This window comes from Molothrus aeneus, chromosome 1 (assembly GCF_037042795.1).
Source record: "Molothrus aeneus isolate 106 chromosome 1, BPBGC_Maene_1.0, whole genome shotgun sequence".
Lineage (NCBI taxonomy): Eukaryota > Metazoa > Chordata > Aves > Passeriformes > Icteridae > Molothrus > Molothrus aeneus.
Window position 1 is genome coordinate 109,938,816 of NC_089646.1, and position 17,594 is coordinate 109,956,409.

The window sequence follows — 17,594 nt, forward strand, 5'->3', positions numbered from 1 at the left end:
TTGGGGGATGCTATCAGGTTCTTCTGTTTCCTTGAGAGGTTCAAGGTTCTCAGGGCTGTCCTGGTCGTTTTTTTGGTAAAACAGGCTAAGCACTGTGGTAGTTGGTTAGGCGTAATTCTTTTCCCCCCAAAACTGTGTATTTATGGAGAAATAATTTTTATTGTTACCAAAGGAATAAGGCAAGGCAGAACACGGGTGCTGCTGAGAGGACAAAGGAGGGGGAGCAGGCACTGAGTAGATGGATACAGAAAACCCTGAATAATTTCTAACTCGTTTCAATCCGAACAAAAAAGACCTAATGTATTTCGATAATATTCCTAATGCAGGCTATAATCTGGGCAAAGGGAGGAAACAAGCCCCGCATAACAATATCCTGCAACTCAGGAAGGTGTGCCAAGTCCCTTCGCTCCGCATTTCGTGGGTATCTTAATCCTGGGTCATCCAATTAAAGAAAACCTCCTTCGGCGGTTTTACGAGCGCAGCACATCAACTCCCTTTGTTTACACACTGGAACAAGATGTTCTTTCCTGTTCCGACAAGAAGAGGAGCTGAATCGCTAACGCGGGGTCCCTGCGCGCCGACACCGGCCCGCCCGGGGCTGCCTTCGCTTCGGCATTCCCGCAGCGGCTCCGGCCGGAGCCAGGAGGGCACGGGCGGGCACCGCCGGGGCGGGGGACGACCGCAGCCGTAAGTAGGGGCCAGCGATCGGCTCGCACTCCGGGGATCGCTCGCACTCCGGGGGAGGGCCCGGCGGGATGTTGGGCTGGTTTCCCGGAACGCGGCGCGAAGCGGGCACAGGGCGGAGAGGGAGGAGAAGGGGCCGAGGGGGCCGCCCTCGCCGCCACCTCCGCCCGCCACCCCCGCCCCGGCAGCGCCCCCAGCGCCGCGTCCCCGGGGAGCCGCCGCGGAGCACCACGGGAGTTGTAGTGCGGCGGCGCCGGCTGGCCCGCCATCCCGCTCCCCTCGCCGCCGCCCCCGGCCCGCGGCCGCGCTCTCGCGAGGCTTGGGGGGCGGGCGCGCTCTGGGGCGGGGGGCGCCGCTGCCGCCGCCGCCGCCGCCGTGGGGATGTTGGGCGCGGGCGCGGTTCCCCCGCGTGACGTCACAGCGCATTGTTGTGAGCGCGGCGGAGCATCCCTCAAGCTGTCACAGCTGTGCCGCCGCCGCGGGGAGCCTCTGCCCCCACCCTCCTCCTCCTTCTCCTCCTCCTCCGCCCCCGCCCCTCCCGCCCCGGGGGCTCCAGAGCTCGGTGTCACCGTATCATTGTCCGTGCGGAACCCCTCCGGGCCCCCCCCCCCGTCCCGGTCCGCCCTCCCCCCGCTCCCCCCCCCGAACCACCTCAATGAGATGCAAACATGAAAGACAAGAGGAAGAAGAAGGACCGCACCTGGGCCGAGGCTGCCCGCCTGGTAGGTGCCGCGGTGGCAGCGGCAGCATTGTGTGTGTGTCTGTGTCTGTCTGTGTCTGTCTGTGTGTCTGTATGTGTGTACGGGGCGAGCGCGTCCCGCCGCCGCCAGCCCGGCGCGCTGCCCGCCCGCCGCTTTGTTGCCGGCGGTCGGGGCCACTGTGAGGCGGGACGGGAGGGGGAGAGACAGAGAGAGAGCGTGTGAGCGAGTCCGGGGCACGGAGTGTGCGAGGGACTCCGGAACGAGCAGAGAGAGCCGGGGCGTGCGTGCGAGGGAGCGGGCAGGAACGCGGGAGTGCCCGTGCGGGAGCGGTGCGGGTGCGGGTGCCCGGCTCAGCCGGGCTGGCGGTCCGGGCAGCCCGCGGCTCTGCCGCCCGTCCCTGCCTGCCTGGAGGAGAGAAATACTTACGTCCTTTCTGCGGTGCGTGCGTGAGGAAATACCTCTATTCTTTTCTTCTTTCTGCATATATGTGTGTGTGTGTGTGTGTAAATACCCAGGGACCGTGTCTATATCTCTGCAAAGTTCTTGCATCAGATATCCCGAGGAAATTCCTCCTTTTAATTTAGAGAAAAGTGAAATAGCCGGGATTTGCCTTTCCATCCCTTTAGTGGGGACAGGACAGGGGTGAGGGGCGTTAGAGTCATCTCTGACCTGGGATTTCGCTTCACCCTCTGTACTTCCACCACGGAGCTGGGCAATGTCCAGGGCAATGTAACCCGCTTCTGGAAAGGCTCCGTGCCTCTGGAGACTCGGTCCATTCCCCACTTCATTAAGAAACTGTCTCCCTTACCCTACTGTATCTGTTCTCATGATTCTGTATTACTGTTCGCTAAGTGTAACAGAGTAGTACATCGTTTATGTTGTTTTCCCGTTTCGGAGTACGTCTGGGTTCTCTCTATTCGAGGAATTTTACAACAAATAGTTACACACAGTACAGCACGTATGGTTGTACACGTCCGTATGCGTGTCTTCTGCAAAGTTGAGTCTGGTTCAGCTCCAGCCGAGTGCGTAGAAAGATGACAAAGCTGGAAAGATAGGCTGCTGGCTACGCTGCTTTTTTGTATCCACACGAACTTTATCTTTTATTCATCTCTGATACAGATTGAATTGCTTAAGTAACATGCCATTACTAGTCTTGCATCTGTTTCTGGTAGACGGTAATGCTGTCTTATTCCTATTATTTGTTTAGTGTATTTGTGAAGCACTTTCCTTGTAAAAATGTTTTCACCTCGCTATATGAATTCCTAGATCGGAAGTTCAGCCTCTCCTACGTAAATAATTATAAGGTATTAGACAGACACTACCTATAGATGTCTCTGTAAGCTGTATCGAGGTACTCTCGTGGGCTTGGACAGTGCTAAATTCTGATGTGGCTCATTATATGTCCCCCAACATTTTGTAATAATGCAGCATTAGTGAAGATGCTCTGATATGGTGTCGCTACTGTACTCGCTTATTTTTTGTGATTGTAACAGAAGTTTCACTGCAGTAAAATACTCACCTTTGCCAAAGTAGTTTTGGCAGCAGATGTTGCTCTGGTACTTGTTTCTCCGTGCTCTAAGCTGACAAACACACATTCAAAAGTCTATAAAATACATCAAATTGCTATCCTAACTTTAGTCTTTCAAGCTGCTGCTACAGTTACCATTGTAAGCCGTATTTTGTTTGACAAATGTGCATAAAGGAATTTATTGTGTATCGAGTAAAATTGCTGTTCCCATGTGGTCTAATACATGGAAAAGTTTAAAGCCTCTGGAGAACAAAGGCTGAGCCACTGCTGTGAAGAAGGGCTAAGAGTCTTTTTTTTCATGATGTCCTATTGCTTCACATTTCCCCCTAGAAGAGTAATGATTTGCTAAAATCTAGTAGCATGTAAGATGATACACTGCTGTATGTAAGTGGTGGAGATACACAAGGTCCACAGTTGGTTTGTCCAGCCTCCTGAGGTTGCCAAGTTCTGCAGAGCTTGTCCCAAGTCTGTTATGTGAATGACATGTGCTGCTGCTCAGACCAACTACAGTCTTGCATTAGTCTTTGCTACTTGTATACAGTCACATATGTTTGCAAATCACTAGGAAAGACTGAAGCTGAAATTGCTGCTTCTTACAGTGCTTTATGTCAGGACCCTGATGGTTCATTATGACTTTGTTTTCTTGGGATACATCAATAATGTATTACTGCATGGCTTGATTAAATCAATTTCTTTTCACAGACAAGTAAACAATGAAGTGATTGATACCTACTCACAAAAAACGACTCATGACTTACCTAGATCAATATGTTGTAAAATTGTGTACTGCTGAATTATTTTTAGGAAAAAGAGGGTGAATTAATGTATAGGGCAGTGTATGGATATATACATTGTAGATTTTCTATAAAAGCTCTTACATTGCAACAATATTAGGCTTTCAAAGTGAAGTGCTAAAAAGTAGGAAATTATACAGATAACATTGCTGGCATTGCTTTATCAGTCTGTTTTTCATGTCCATGTATTACAATGTGCACTTTCAATGATGTACTTTCATGCCAGTTTCCCAACTATTATAAGTTCACTCAGTAGAGCTGCAGAATTTTAGTTATGCTTTCTTTGTTTGTTGTGAGGTGGCGTACTTAATTTTTTGTACACCTTTCAAACAGTGCTGAAGCAGATTCTCATTTTATGTTTCAATTGTACATACACAGCTATTATTAGCAGCACCCAGTAGCTTCCCAAATGCAAATGTTTCTATACTTACAACATGCCTATGAGGTTAAGTATTTTGACCTCTGCTTTACCCATGCAGAGTCGAGACATGGAAAGATTAAGTACCTTACTCAAAGCTGTTCAGGAAATCTGTGGGAGAGGTAGTTATGATACCAACAGCGTCTCTGTAGTAGTTCTGTTTCACAGTCATAAAATCATCTTCCTTCTGTGGCTACACTTCTGCCTCATTCATTCTCTGTTACTGCTTCTCTCACAGTAATTATGACAGAAATTGATATGGTCGTGTCTCTGTATTCAATCTATATTGAAACTCGTAATGTACCGTATAATAGCTATGGATAAAAAGGAACACAAGAACTGGACTTGAGCCTGGAGTTGTTTCAAAGCTCTCTGTTTCCCATATTCACAATAAAAAAAGCAGAAGTACTTCGGAAAAATATATTACATGACTGTCTTAAAACACATTGTAATGTGTAAGCACTGAGGCTCCAGACTGTCAATGTTGTATTTACTCATTTTCAGTATTTGATTAAGGAGTTTTTGGAAACCTCCTGCAATGCAGTGTTTTTTCAAGCTGTTCTCTTAATTTTTAAAACATAAGCAGGAAAGGTCTCCCATTCTATTAATCTCTTACTGTAAATACCATGTATGTGATACAGGCAATAAAGCAGGAGCCACTGGCATGCCCTCTATCAGAACTTGCATTTTATGGAAGAAGTCTCCTGCAGAGAGTAGAATCTTTCTGTCTGTGACACACTGCTTTTTTTCTTCATGCAAGTCTGCTTATCTTAGGGCAAGGCATAGCCCAGCTTACAAGCATTCCTGAGAAATGAACGCATGTGCAGGATCAATGGAATGGTGGCATACCACTAACAGTTCATGTTACAGAGCCCATTTTGTAGAACACACATTTTTATGGACAAAATTGCAACTTGTCTTTACAACCTGCCAAAGGGCATGTCTTTGATGTAGACCCGATATGTCAACTCACTTTGTACTTTGCAGCAGTGCAGACTACAGCAGTGCTTATGTATGACCTGGGCATTATCTCCATGCCAGTTTTCTGCTTTTTGTGTCTGATAGACTAAGATAGAACACTTAAAAGAATGAGAACAAAAGAAAACCTTTCAAGGAAGGAGGAGAAACATCCTGTTTTTCCTTTGTCTTTTAGTTGATCCTCATTTGATGTAGCCATATTGTTGTTTTCTGATCATACATGGAACTCATTAAAATTGTATAGAAAGGTTAAACACTTGAGTAGTTAAAGCAATTTGTAGTGATTCCATTCAGATGAAAAATCTTCTGTTTAGCTTCACAAGGACTCTCAAGCTATTGCTGGAAGTCCTGAAGTAGTGAATTCTGCCTCTTAAAAATTTAATGTCATAAAATTCTGCATAAAAACTATTGAAATGAACAATACTGAGAACAAAACATGCCCAAGGATATTCTGCCACATAAAAACTGATGACAAATTTAAGTAGGCTGCAATGATTCAACTTTTATCATTTGACTTCCAGACATGATCCATTGTTATTTGTAGGACTTTGAACCAAAGGCCTGAACAGAGTGAGTGGAGACTGGTCATTTTGGGAATGCAGAGCTCAGAAGCACAGACCATCTGCCTATGAAGGGTGATAGTTTATGGTAACATTTTAAAAACACTTTTTTATTAATAGCTTGCTCTTATTATTGCCTTTTCCTGTAAGTGGTATTTTGAAATGTAGTTGAATTAAGTCTCTGCCACAAGCTGAGAATAAAGCAGAAGAAAATCCCAAGAATGAGAACAGTAGTCCTTGTTTGGTTATTTGTGTGCTGGATCACTTCTCTAGTATTTTTGCTTTTTCTTCTCTGAATTTTGTTCTGAAAGAAATGTTTTCTTGTGTTACTGAGGACTTAAGTGCTTTCCAGTTCTATGGAGAGTCCTTGTGGTTCAGGTGACATGTGCATATTGGGTGAGTAATACTCATATCTTAATTCATGTGTTTCTTGCAGTGGTCTCCTGACAGGATCCAGCTCTTAACTAAGAGCTGTTTGTTTCCTCTTGTAAACTGTAAGAAAAATATGCTAATTAATTAGGGAAACTGATGCTGGAAAAAAACATGAAAACCAGCCATTGAAATTGCTCACTTGCATGCTACTGTTTAATGTGGCTGGCTGTCCAAAAGCTGATTGTTACTTCATCTGCTATGCTGAGATAATGTAGTGGAAACAGATCGTGTTGCGGTATGGAAGTATTTTTGTATCGCATCTTCGTATTTGAAGACCACAAATGAAACAGAAAACTAGAAGAGTAACTTCTGCATAGCTAGACCATTGATGATAATCCCTTTGACTTTTATGTTAAGTCTTTGATTTTCTTACTATAAATAACATTTAAAAGCATTGTGCTAAAGGAGCTTCATGTGTCTTTAAAAAGGAAAATTTGATATAACTTTGTTTTACGGTATTAAGGATTTCTTTGTTGTTGGCTTAACAGAGACCTGCTATTATTTCCATATTTGTTCTGAGTTAATTCTTTTTCAGACATGCAGAAACATTGTGGCTTGGGAAGTTTTGATGGCCTTTCCCTTTGATCCACAATCAATGCTGCTTTGAAGAGCTGTATTTTAGTTTGGTTTGCTCTAGGGTTTCCTCCTGTTTGTTTTATTCAAAGTAATTTTTGCAGTTGTTAGACAAGGTTGAACCTGCACTTATTTTTTTTTCCTACCTTTTGTGGTTTTGGTGTCAATATTTTATTTTGTTCGTGTGAAATACCATTAATAAGTGTGGGCTTAGTATTTTTTGATTTAAAATAAATAAATAAAATCTACAAACAATGTCATCTATTTCAGCTCACCTTTTGCATTTTTCTAGGGTAGATTGAGAGAAATGAGATTTTAACGTTTTATCTTGAGACAGCCCTTTAACTCTTGGCATTGCAGACCTTTAGGTAGGCAAGAACCTTACCTAGGAATGGGACCTGTTTTCAGTAATGTCACATTATTTCTGTCAAAGCAGGATATCATAGGAGAAGACCCTAACAGGAGCCTAAATATGAGCATTCCTCAATAGTGTGAAGGTGTTCTCAGTGCCTTAAGGTATAATTTAATGTTCCCTGTTACAGTAAATATTTCCAGTGTCTTCTGGCTTACCTTTATAGAAGAGCCAATATTTTCCTCTCATACTGGATTTTCTGTTGAAATAACTGTTCTAGTTTTTCTTCTTCCAAGAGTAGATTTGGTCAGTTGCATGTGCAACCACAGTGAAGTAGTTTCCAGCAACCACACTCAAGACCCTACCACCCTTTGCAGCTAGGTAAGTTTGGACTTGCTAGCCCAGTTCACCAAGTCCCTGTATCCAAACCATGCCATTACAGCATCTTAGTCTGGACCAGGTAGCATGCTGTTATTAAGGTGGAAAGCCAAACTAAACTTACCGTGCTTCCTGCTGTAGCTTCTTTTGCTCTTTATACTGTGATCAGCAAATTACAGTTATGTGGAGAATCATGTGCTAAACTTGACCTCTTGACTTAGGAGTAAAAACTTTTCTTTTGTAGTTTTTTTTTGATGGGTTTTTTTGGTTTTTTTAATGTTATAAGCTTCATTGTGTTTTCTGTTTTGCTGGGTGTGATGATGATGGTCTTGGTATTCCCTGTAAATAGCAGTAACTAAATAGAGGCCTCCTTTTGTGCTGTCAAAACCTGGGAAAAGATGTGATTAGTGGAAATTTCATTATTGGTCCATGGGTTCCAGATGAAACTGAGCAAATCCTCCTTCTGAGGAACTTGCAGACTGAAGAAACCAAGTATCTTAGCCTTCACTCTGGGTCAGCTTCCAATGCAAAGGCAGAGCAATAAGCAGTACATCTTGGTACATGGCATTTGCTCATCCTGTGAGTTTAGGTAGCAAATCCTTGTGCTGCTCAAGCACAACAGATTGGTCATAAGTGGTTCATTTAATCACTTACCAACTTTGAATGACAATTAACATCCCCACAGAATCCCAAATTGTTGACATACTGGCCCTCTGAGGCTGCTCTCTTTCTGAGAGGTCCTGCCAGATAGTTTTCTGTTGCTGGAGTTACTGTCTTGGGAGGAGATGTACTTGATGGGAATGTAAAATGGTAGAGAGAGGTGCCTACTGATTACTTGCTGCTAATCTTGGTTTGAAAGGCTGACCTACAACTTTCTGAATGGTGATACGGCTCTAGCACAGACATCAAATGAGTGTCAGGAGACAGATAAACCATCTGGCAGTACATGCTGGAGCTTTTTTGATGTCAGTGCACTGATTGTGTTGAGGGGTGGCACTTAGTGTTGAAGGGGTCCAGAGGAGCTCCATTAACTTTTGTTCAAGCAAGCTCTGGTGTTTGTGACATTGGAACAGGAGCATCTGAGTGTTCTGATATTTTCATTCTTTGACTTAAGAGTTCAGCTCTCTATAACTTCTTGAGTTCAGAAAGACAAAATCTGTGGACCCTGGCATGTGACTTTACTCAATATTGGAGGACCTTTCACTTGACCTTTTTAACATATGGCATCCAGCTTTTGCATTGCAGCTTATGACTGACGTGGCCTCTTGTACCTCAGGTGTCTAAGATTTGCTTTGTAGTGTAGCATCAAGTTTTGTTTCTGTCTGACAGCATTTGCCAGGATCAGCAGCCACAGTTCAGTCTGTTGCTCTAGAGTCATCAGACTCATTAGGCTATTTGGGCTGTAGTTCTGTGTAGAAGATATTCCAGGTCACACCCTAGATTATTGTTAATGCTTTTTGATCACCAGAAAGTAATTTGTTTAGAAGGCACATATTACATGCTATGTTTTGAAACTTGTCCTCCTATATGCATAGATTGGTCTAGACAAGCTTGTGATGAGAATCTCCTCACTGCTTGCAGTGGGTCAGCTCTAGAAATCATTATCCTGTGGGTGACAGTTGCATCCTATAGAACATAGCCAGACTTACAGATAACAACATTTCCTACACCTCTACAACTTCAGAAGTGTTCCTTGAGAGACAGGATCCTGAGCTACTAGGTTATTTGCTTTGGAGAATTCAAGGCTATTTTCTTTCTTTTTTGTGATTTTGCTTAGATCCTATAGACAGACAGAATTAGGAATTTAATTAATCAATCAGGGTTTATAATTTTTTATATCCTAGTTAACTTCCCATGTAACTTAACACCTAGGGAAGGAAAAGAGCCTTACCCGAAGTATATATCAAGCATTTGAAGGTCAAAGTTTGATTCCATTAGCTCATTCTTAGCAGCCTGGAAAACCTGCCTAACTGTGTAGTAGTTCACATATTTGGTGAGATGCCTGTCTAGAGTCTAGTAAATTACAGTCAAATTCATGTCCCACATGATTTGTTCCTACTTTGGTGACTTGAACCTTCTTTTTTATATAAGATGAGGCTTTACCACTATCATTGTGTTGCCAAAGTACTTAACTATTTTTCATTAAGTGATACCATCTGGTTTGATTATTTCTTTTTCTGTTCCATAAATTGAAACTGAATGTCTATTGATATCTAATTTTAGATAAATGTTAATTCTTTTTATGCCTCAAAATTCCCAGTTATCCATCACCTGCTGGCACTGCTGTATCAGTGAAGCATGTGACATTCCATGTCACTATGCCTGCCTGCCAATATTACCTAGCAAGGGTAAGAGGAAAAAATAGACCCTTATTTTCCATAGCCTGCTGTCGTTCTTCTGGACCAAGATTCTGGCAGCTATCTCAAAACCATTACATTCTCTGATCATACTAGCTTCTTTTAATCTCATTTGGAATTTCTGTAATTTAGAAATTCCAGACTGGTAGGACCAATGAGAACCTCTTTGGAACTTGGTGTTTCAGTTGAGAAAAGCATCTTAATTAAAGCATTACTTTGATAGAAGGTGGAGTTGGAAAGGGCCTCAAGGTCACCTTGTCTGTTCACACTTGAAAAGAAGTCATACAACCCAAGTTAGTTTTGGTTTTGTGAAATCAATAAAATTACTAACTTTTGTTACTGATAGGAACTATGACTTGTCTGGCTTTGCCAGAATCTGCACTTTTAGTGACAATTTGCATTCTGCTTTATAAAATGGGAGAACTAAGAAAATAAAATTATTAGGAAAAGTTGTCCAATGAGCATGATTTAGAATTTAGATGCATTGTGTTTTTTCTGACAGTGACTAGACAGAAAACATCAATTTTCTAGTACAGATTGAGAATTCTTTATCCAGTTAATGGTTCTCATTCATATTTTCTGGTTTTTGAGGCAATTTGGGCTTAGTCTCTTGATTTATTTTTTTGAGAGTTTGATGCAGCAATGCTGCAGCAGGTTTTTACATACAGCAGTAGTGCTTAATGCATTCTAACCTATTCCATAATTTGTTTCATTCATAACGAAGATTTTTGAGACATTTTGTAACTACATGTCTTCTGTTTTAAAAATTAAAATGGAGAATAATATAGCGAGGCTTGTCATCTAGGTATGGAAAAAGCTCAGAATTCACTGTAGAAGAAATCTTCAAATAATGGACTATTAAAGAGATGTTAATGCCTTTTTGCTGCTGGTTTCAGGATGACCCATGGCTCCATAGGTATGTACCTTCCTGAAGGTGCCCTCCTGGGCAACAGCTAAAGTAATTTTTGCTAGATATCCCAGGAGGAAGTATTTGGTGGGAGGGAAGAATAAGGATTAAATGTTTTGATGTGGTCCCTTGATTTTCAGGTATTGGGTCACAGGCCTGTGAAACTGACAGGGAGAATCACAGAAATGAGGCTACATGCCTGGGACATTTGATCTGCCCATAATGAGCCTCAGCATCCTTTGTGTAGCCAATATCAATGGCAAGAAATGGATGCTGCTCCCAGTTTCATCTTGCAGTCAGATTTTTCATGCTAAAATCCTGTTCCTCCGGATCAGGAATGTTCAGGGATCAACAGTGTTCAGGGATGTTCAGGGATCAACAGTGCCAACTTCCCCTGTTGCTTTTGGAATGAGAGCTACCCATCTGAGTGCAATGTCAGGGATAACCAACCCTATGACTGTCTTGGACTGATGTCCCTGGTCTTTAGAAAAAGTCTGTTACTGAAATCTGTGCTTTTTGGAGCATGGGATTGGCTCCCAAGGAGCAAACACTGAAAAGAAATGGAATTACTGGTTGGAGCCATCTTGAATGCTGCAGTTGTCTTATGAGGAAGAATCATCTTTGCTCTTTGTAATAACACAGTTCCAATGACAATGAGCCCCACTAAATGGTTGTGATGTTAAAACATGCTCTGGCTTGGATTTGTAGAAGCACTTCAGAAGTAGAGGGCTGTGGCTTCACTAGGTAGACTTGCAGATTTTTATCAGTCTGTCTGTGCAAGTTACTGCATGCCTTTGATACATGTATCGGTGACGATTGTTGCATTCACTGAGTGCCTCCGTCGGAGCTTCTCAGTACCGGCGCTGCTGATCAGCCCGTGGCAGTAAATGTTGGATGCTCACTGCAACCATTGTGGGTTGTTAATTTAGCCTCCCGTCCCAGCAGCATTGGAGCTTGAGGAGGAGGCTTCAGAGCTCTCCCATGGCTGTCTGGGCCAGAGTTTTCCTGTGAAAGGGAGTATGGGAGAAGTGTGAACAAACAGTTGCGTGACTGACTGAAGGATGCAGGATATGATGTAAGAAAGTAACAATAATAAGGCTTTGAGAATAAAGTCAGTGTCTGAGCAGCAATTTTAGCTATTGTGTTTCATGGACTCCAGAGAGGTAGTCTTTCAGGTGGCCTGTGAACTACACAGTGAAAAAAATCAAAAAAAGATGAAAGCTATAAAAAAATTGGAGTAATGGAGTCAAAACAGTTGATCAAAAATATTATGTATATCCATACATAATATTTGAGAGTTAGATCAGAAAAGCGTTGTCTGACTGATTTTTAATCTGTTTAATAAAATGAACAAACCAAAACCAATCTAAGATACCTTGGTAAAAATAAATAAAATAGTAATAAAAATAATTTTTTTCTTCATGGACTTGTTTTTTTGGGTTTTTATTTAGGTTTTTTTTGTTGGTTTGTTTGTTTGGGGTTTTTTGTAGATTAATATTTAATTAAATAATTGTTATTTTGCATAATAGAACATTTCTGTCTCCAGCAATTCACAAGGTTAGCTACTTGCTTGGAAATAGACTGTTTGACACATTATCAAACTTTTCTAATCATAAAAGAACAGATTGCCTGGAGAAGTTGTGAATGCCCAGTCCCTAGAAGTGTTCAATGCCAGGTTGGATGGGGCTTTGACCAATGTCATCTAGTCAAAGGTGTCCATGCCCAAGGAAGGGACATTGAAACCAGATGATCTCTAAAATCCCTGCCAACCCAAACCATTCTATAGTTCTACAATTCTCAGAATCTGTAACACTTCCATTAGATAAAAAAATAACATGAAAATAATATCTCTGTCATTGTTAGTCAATTTTAGCTGTCCTTGATGAGGACAGACTCAGATTCATACTGTAATTTTCTTGTGCTAGTTCATTTTATTAGTGTCTGAGCTGTAGGAAAATGTTTCAAGCTATTTAAAGTAATGTTAAATAGAGTGAAATAATGCTCCTGTCTTCATTTTGAGCCAGATCTACAAAAGTGGCAACTTGGATAAGTGAGGCTGGTATATGTGCATGGTGGTTGGGGAAAAGAAAGGTTCTGAAAGAGCTGCAAAGAGAATAAAAGCTTTAAGAAAATTAAAAAAACAGTGCACCTGTTCGCTGTTATCTGCATTGTTGGAGCTGTTATGGCAAGAAGCTTCATGTGTGAGTTCAAGTGTTGTTAAATGTTGAATTTAATTTTATAGAAAGATATATGTGTGAAGGAAGAGGGAGGGGATCTGGGAATTCTGAGAATTAATGTTCTGAAAAAAAAAAAAGAGGTTTTAAATGCTCTATCCATACATAATAATAGTTATAGAGCTTATTACTTTTAGCACTTGCATACATTTTCTGGGATTCGTAGGAGAGAATGAAACTGGGTTTATGTCTGTTGGCATGTCATGTGGTGAAAAGAGTGTGTGCCTGGGTGATACTGAGGTAATCCTGGGGAGGTAAATTACAGTACTGCATTGGGGAGCAATGGAGAAAATGGAGGTGTTCTTGAACCAATGAGAAGTAGAATAGCAAGGATAGTGAAAGAAGTAAAAAAATCTGACTGACAATGAAAAGAATAAGGAAAAAGCCCCAGTTTCTCAATTCAGTGATAAAATCACATATTATTTGTTTATTTATTATTTTTTCTACCATTTCACTTAATTGTATCATCAGCTAAAGTCCCTAAACTTTGATCTTTAAAATTTGAATTTTTCTCAGACTTTAAGAGGATTTCAATAAAATACCAAGATTAAAAACCAAAAAATTAGTCTGTCTTTTCTCCTTTATAAAATGCAGAGCCTTTGTCTTGGAAATAAAACACTCTGTTTACATGATGTTACATTCAGTTTATTTTTAGAACAAGTTGTACTGTGGTCTATCTTCGCTAAAGGAGTGTTGTTGAAATAATAAATAATGCCCTTGAAATAAATGAAAAAGAAACCCAATTTGTCATCTGAAATATTTTCTCATTCATTTGGTACTAAGATCTCCTCTTAGAGTTTTCAGAATCGGTTTGAAATTATCTTGCCCATATTATTACTAGAGCAACAACAATAAAAAAAGATCTGGATTCTCCCATTGGAGAGATTTTCCTGGATTCTCCCACTGGAGACTCTAGGTCTGAGGCCATCTTGGGTACAGTGACCACAATATGATGGAGTTCTCAGTGAAGTGAGGAAGGGGTTCACCAAAGCTATCTTGGAGTTCTAGAGGGTAGACTTAAGCCTGTCCAGGACAGTGGTTCAGAGATTGTCTTGGGATCATCAGAGATCATCTTGGGAAACAGCCCTTAAAAACAGAGGGGTCCAGGAGGGCTGGACATACTTTTAAGAAAGCCTGCTCCTGTGCCTATAAGATTCCTATCCCTAGGTGCTGAAGAATGAACCATCAGGGAAGAAGACTGGCCTGGCTGAACAGGGAGCTTTGACTGGACTTGGAGAGAAAAAAAAGAGTTTATAAACTTGGGAAATAGGGGCAGACAACTCAAGAAGAATACAAGGATGTCGTCAGGTCTTGTAGAGGGAAAACTGTATTATCTTTCACAGTGGTGACAACATGGAGTTCAAGCTGAGCTTTCACCAATCCAAAGTGTTTTTATAAATACATTAACAACAAAAAGAGGGCCAAGGAAAATCTCCATCCTTTATTGGGTGCAAAGGGGAACATTGTAACCAAAGATGAGGAAAACGCTGAGGTACTCGATGCCTTCTTTGGCTCAGTCTTCAGCAGAAAGGCCCAACACCCTCCAGGCAGGCGGCCTGAGCTGGTAGGGAGGGACAGGGAGCAGCCAGAGCCCTGCTGGGATCCAGGAGGGAGCAGAACAGAACCCTGCTGGGATCCAGGAGGGAGCAGCAGTGCCCTGCTGTGATCCAGGAGGGAGCAGAACAGAACCCTGCTGTGATCCAGGAGGGAGCAGAACAGAACCCTGCTGGGATCCAGGAGGGAGCAGAACAGAACCCTGCTGGGATCCAGGAGGGAGCAGAACAGAGCCCTGCTGGGATCCAGGAGGGAGCAGAACAGAACTCTGCTGTGCTCCAGGAGGGAGCAGACAGAACAGAACCCTGCTGTGCTCCAGGAGGGAGCAGCGGTGTCCTGCTGTGCCAGCTGACACTCACCAGACACTCTGTGGGGCCAGATGGGATCCACACCAGGGTACTGAGGGAGCTGGTGGAAGAGCCAGGCTACTCTCCAGCATTTGTCACCAGTCCTGGTCAACCAGGGGGGACCCAGGGAACTGGAGAACTGGCCAGTGTGATGCCCACCTGCAAGAAGGGTTGGAAGGAGGATCTGGGGAACTACAGGCCTGTCAGCCTGACCTCAGTGTCTGGGAAGGCACCATTTTGTGGCCCATGCCGGACAACCAGGGGATCAGGCCCAGATAAAACAGGTTTAGGAAAGTCATGTCCTGCTTGACCCAGTTGATCACCTTTTTATGACCAGATGACCAGTCTACTGGATATGGGAAAGGCTGTGGATGTGGTCTACCTGGATTTCAAGTAAGGCCTTTGATACTGGCTCCCACAGCATTCTTGTGCAGAAACTGTCTGCTTATGGCTTTGATGGGTTCACTCTTCACTGGGTTAAAAACTGGCTGGATGGCTGAGCCCAGAGAGCAGTGCTGAATGGTGTTATATCCAAATGGTGGCTGGTCACCAGTGGTGTTCCCCCCAGTGCTCAGTTTTGGGGTCAAAATTGGAGCCATCCATTTTAGTATCTTTTAAAATTATTTGGATGAGGGGATTGAGTGCTCCCTCAGTGAGTTTGCAGATGATAGCAAGGTGGGTGGGAGTGTTGATCTGCTGGAGGGCAGGAAGGCTCTGCATGGGCATCTGGACAGGCTGGATCAATGGGCTGAGGCCAATGGTGTGAGTGTGAGGTTCAACAAGGCCAAATGCCAGGTCCTGCACCTGGGTCACAACAACCCCAGGCAGTGCCACAGGCTCGGGAGAAGAGTGGCTGGAAAGTGACCCAATGGAAAAAGAAGGGGTGGTGGTTGACCGTGGCTAACATTGAGCCATTGTGGGCTCAGGTGTCCTAAAACACCAATGGCACCCTGGCTTGTATCAGAAATCATGTGGCCAGCAGGATCAGGGCAGTGATTGTCCCCCTGTACTCAGCACTGGTGAGGTCTCATCTTGAATCCTGTGTTCAGTTCTGGGCCACAGAATCCAGGAAGAACACTGAGGTGGTGGAGTGAGATTAGAGAAGGGCGGTGGAGCTGGGGAAGGGTCTGGAGCACAAGTGTGATGAGGAGTTGGGGCTGTTTATCCTGGAGAAAAGGAGGCTCAGGGGGGACGTTATCATTCTCTACAGCCACCTGAAAGGAGGGTGTAGCCAGGTGGGGGATGGTCTCCCAGGAAACCAGCAGCAGGACAAGAGGAAATGGCCTCGTGCTGCACCAGGGGAGGTTCAGGTTGGACAATGGGAAGAAATTTTTCACTGAAACATATTTAAGCATTGGAATGGACTGCCCAGGAAAATGGTGGAGTCACTATCCCTGAAGTGTTCAGAAAATACCTGGACATGGCACTCAGTGCTGTGGTCCACTTGACGAACTGGTGTTTGGTCAAAAGTTGTACTTGAGGATCTTGGAGGTCTTTTCCAACCTTAGTGATTCTGTGATTCTGATTGTTTCAAAGGTAGAGTATGAAGTTAGTAATTACACCAGAAACCCAAACTGAGGCACTGTAATTTTTCCCTACAGCTAAAATGGATTATTCTTCCATAGACGTAAAATGTATTATTGTCAACTTCTAAAACATTAAATACAAAATTATGTGCCCAAACCCCATAGACATTGAATTTATTGCCAGTAGCATTTCCTAGAACTGACAATTTTTAGTCTTACATTTGCTGAGGAGATGTGACTTTGAGAATACTCAGATCTTCATGTGTACCTATGTTGTTTCTCATAGAAAAAGCAAAGAACCCATGACAGAATATACTGTATAACAGCCATGTTTTACCCTCTGTTTCTTTGCTTTTCAATGTAACAGTTCTTCTGTTCAGTGTATAGTGAGGGGTCTTGGGATAAAAAATGTACAATGATATTAGGGACCTCTAAAAATAGAAGGTTGTCTTGAACTGGAAGCCCAGCTTTATGAGACATCTCTGCATTTATATTCCCTAGTAAAATCCTCTGTGATTCCTCTCTGTTGACCAATGACTTTGCTGTGATTTTGGTGTTAGATGATGGTAGTTGCATGATGTGTGTGGGTGATGGCCATTTCACACTGTAACGTGGTCAGTCCAGTCCTGCTTGACTTGGAGGGGTCAGCCAGTCTTGCAGCTTGAAATACTTCCTTTAGGCAGAGTCAGGAGTTTGGAACCTTCACAACAATTGCAGATTATACTGAACGGTTTCAGGTTCTACCCCTGTGGGGAAAGACGTGTTCTGTATTTTGTTTCGAGATCTGATTGCAAACTGTTGGTTTAACAATCAGCATTTTGTCTCTTCATGAACTCCAGCCTTGAATTCACTGTTCACTTTTCTCCTTTATAGACTGGAGGTCCTATTGAATTTGTTCACCTGTGCCAAGTGATTGCTTCTATTGGTTTTAATCTCTAAGGAAAATCAGCATCCAGCTGGTAGACAGTTGTACTGATGAGGACCCATTGATTTTTCTCTCCTACACACTTACCATCAATAAGAAATGTCCTTAGCTTTCACAATACTTTTTCCCTGCCATAATGTTGCCCTGTTACCTGACTGTCAAGACTGGTTTCAGTTGCTGTTCACGTTGAATGTGGATGTGATTAACAGCCTGATAAAAATGTTTAAGTCAATATTTGAGAAGCCTAGATAAAGATAACACTTTATCATGAGAGCTTTTTAATAATGTGTTCTGTTTGATGTACACCAATGGTAAGGAATTGCTGTTTTTAACAAAAAACCCTTTT

General features: G+C 42.8%; 1 protein-coding gene across 1 annotated transcript in view; it reads left to right on the plus strand.

Annotated features, from left to right (window-relative positions):
* Nucleotides 1-1,327: 1,327 nt before the first annotated feature.
* Nucleotides 1,328-17,594, plus strand: part of ASXL3 (ASXL transcriptional regulator 3) — a 124,656-nt gene continuing 108,389 nt past the window's right edge. Inside the window, exon 1 of the mRNA XM_066562794.1 lies at nt 1,328-1,406. Coding sequence (XP_066418891.1) covers nt 1,353-1,406 — 54 coding nt within the window. The 5' untranslated portion in view covers nt 1,328-1,352. The remainder of the gene's footprint in view (nt 1,407-17,594) is intronic.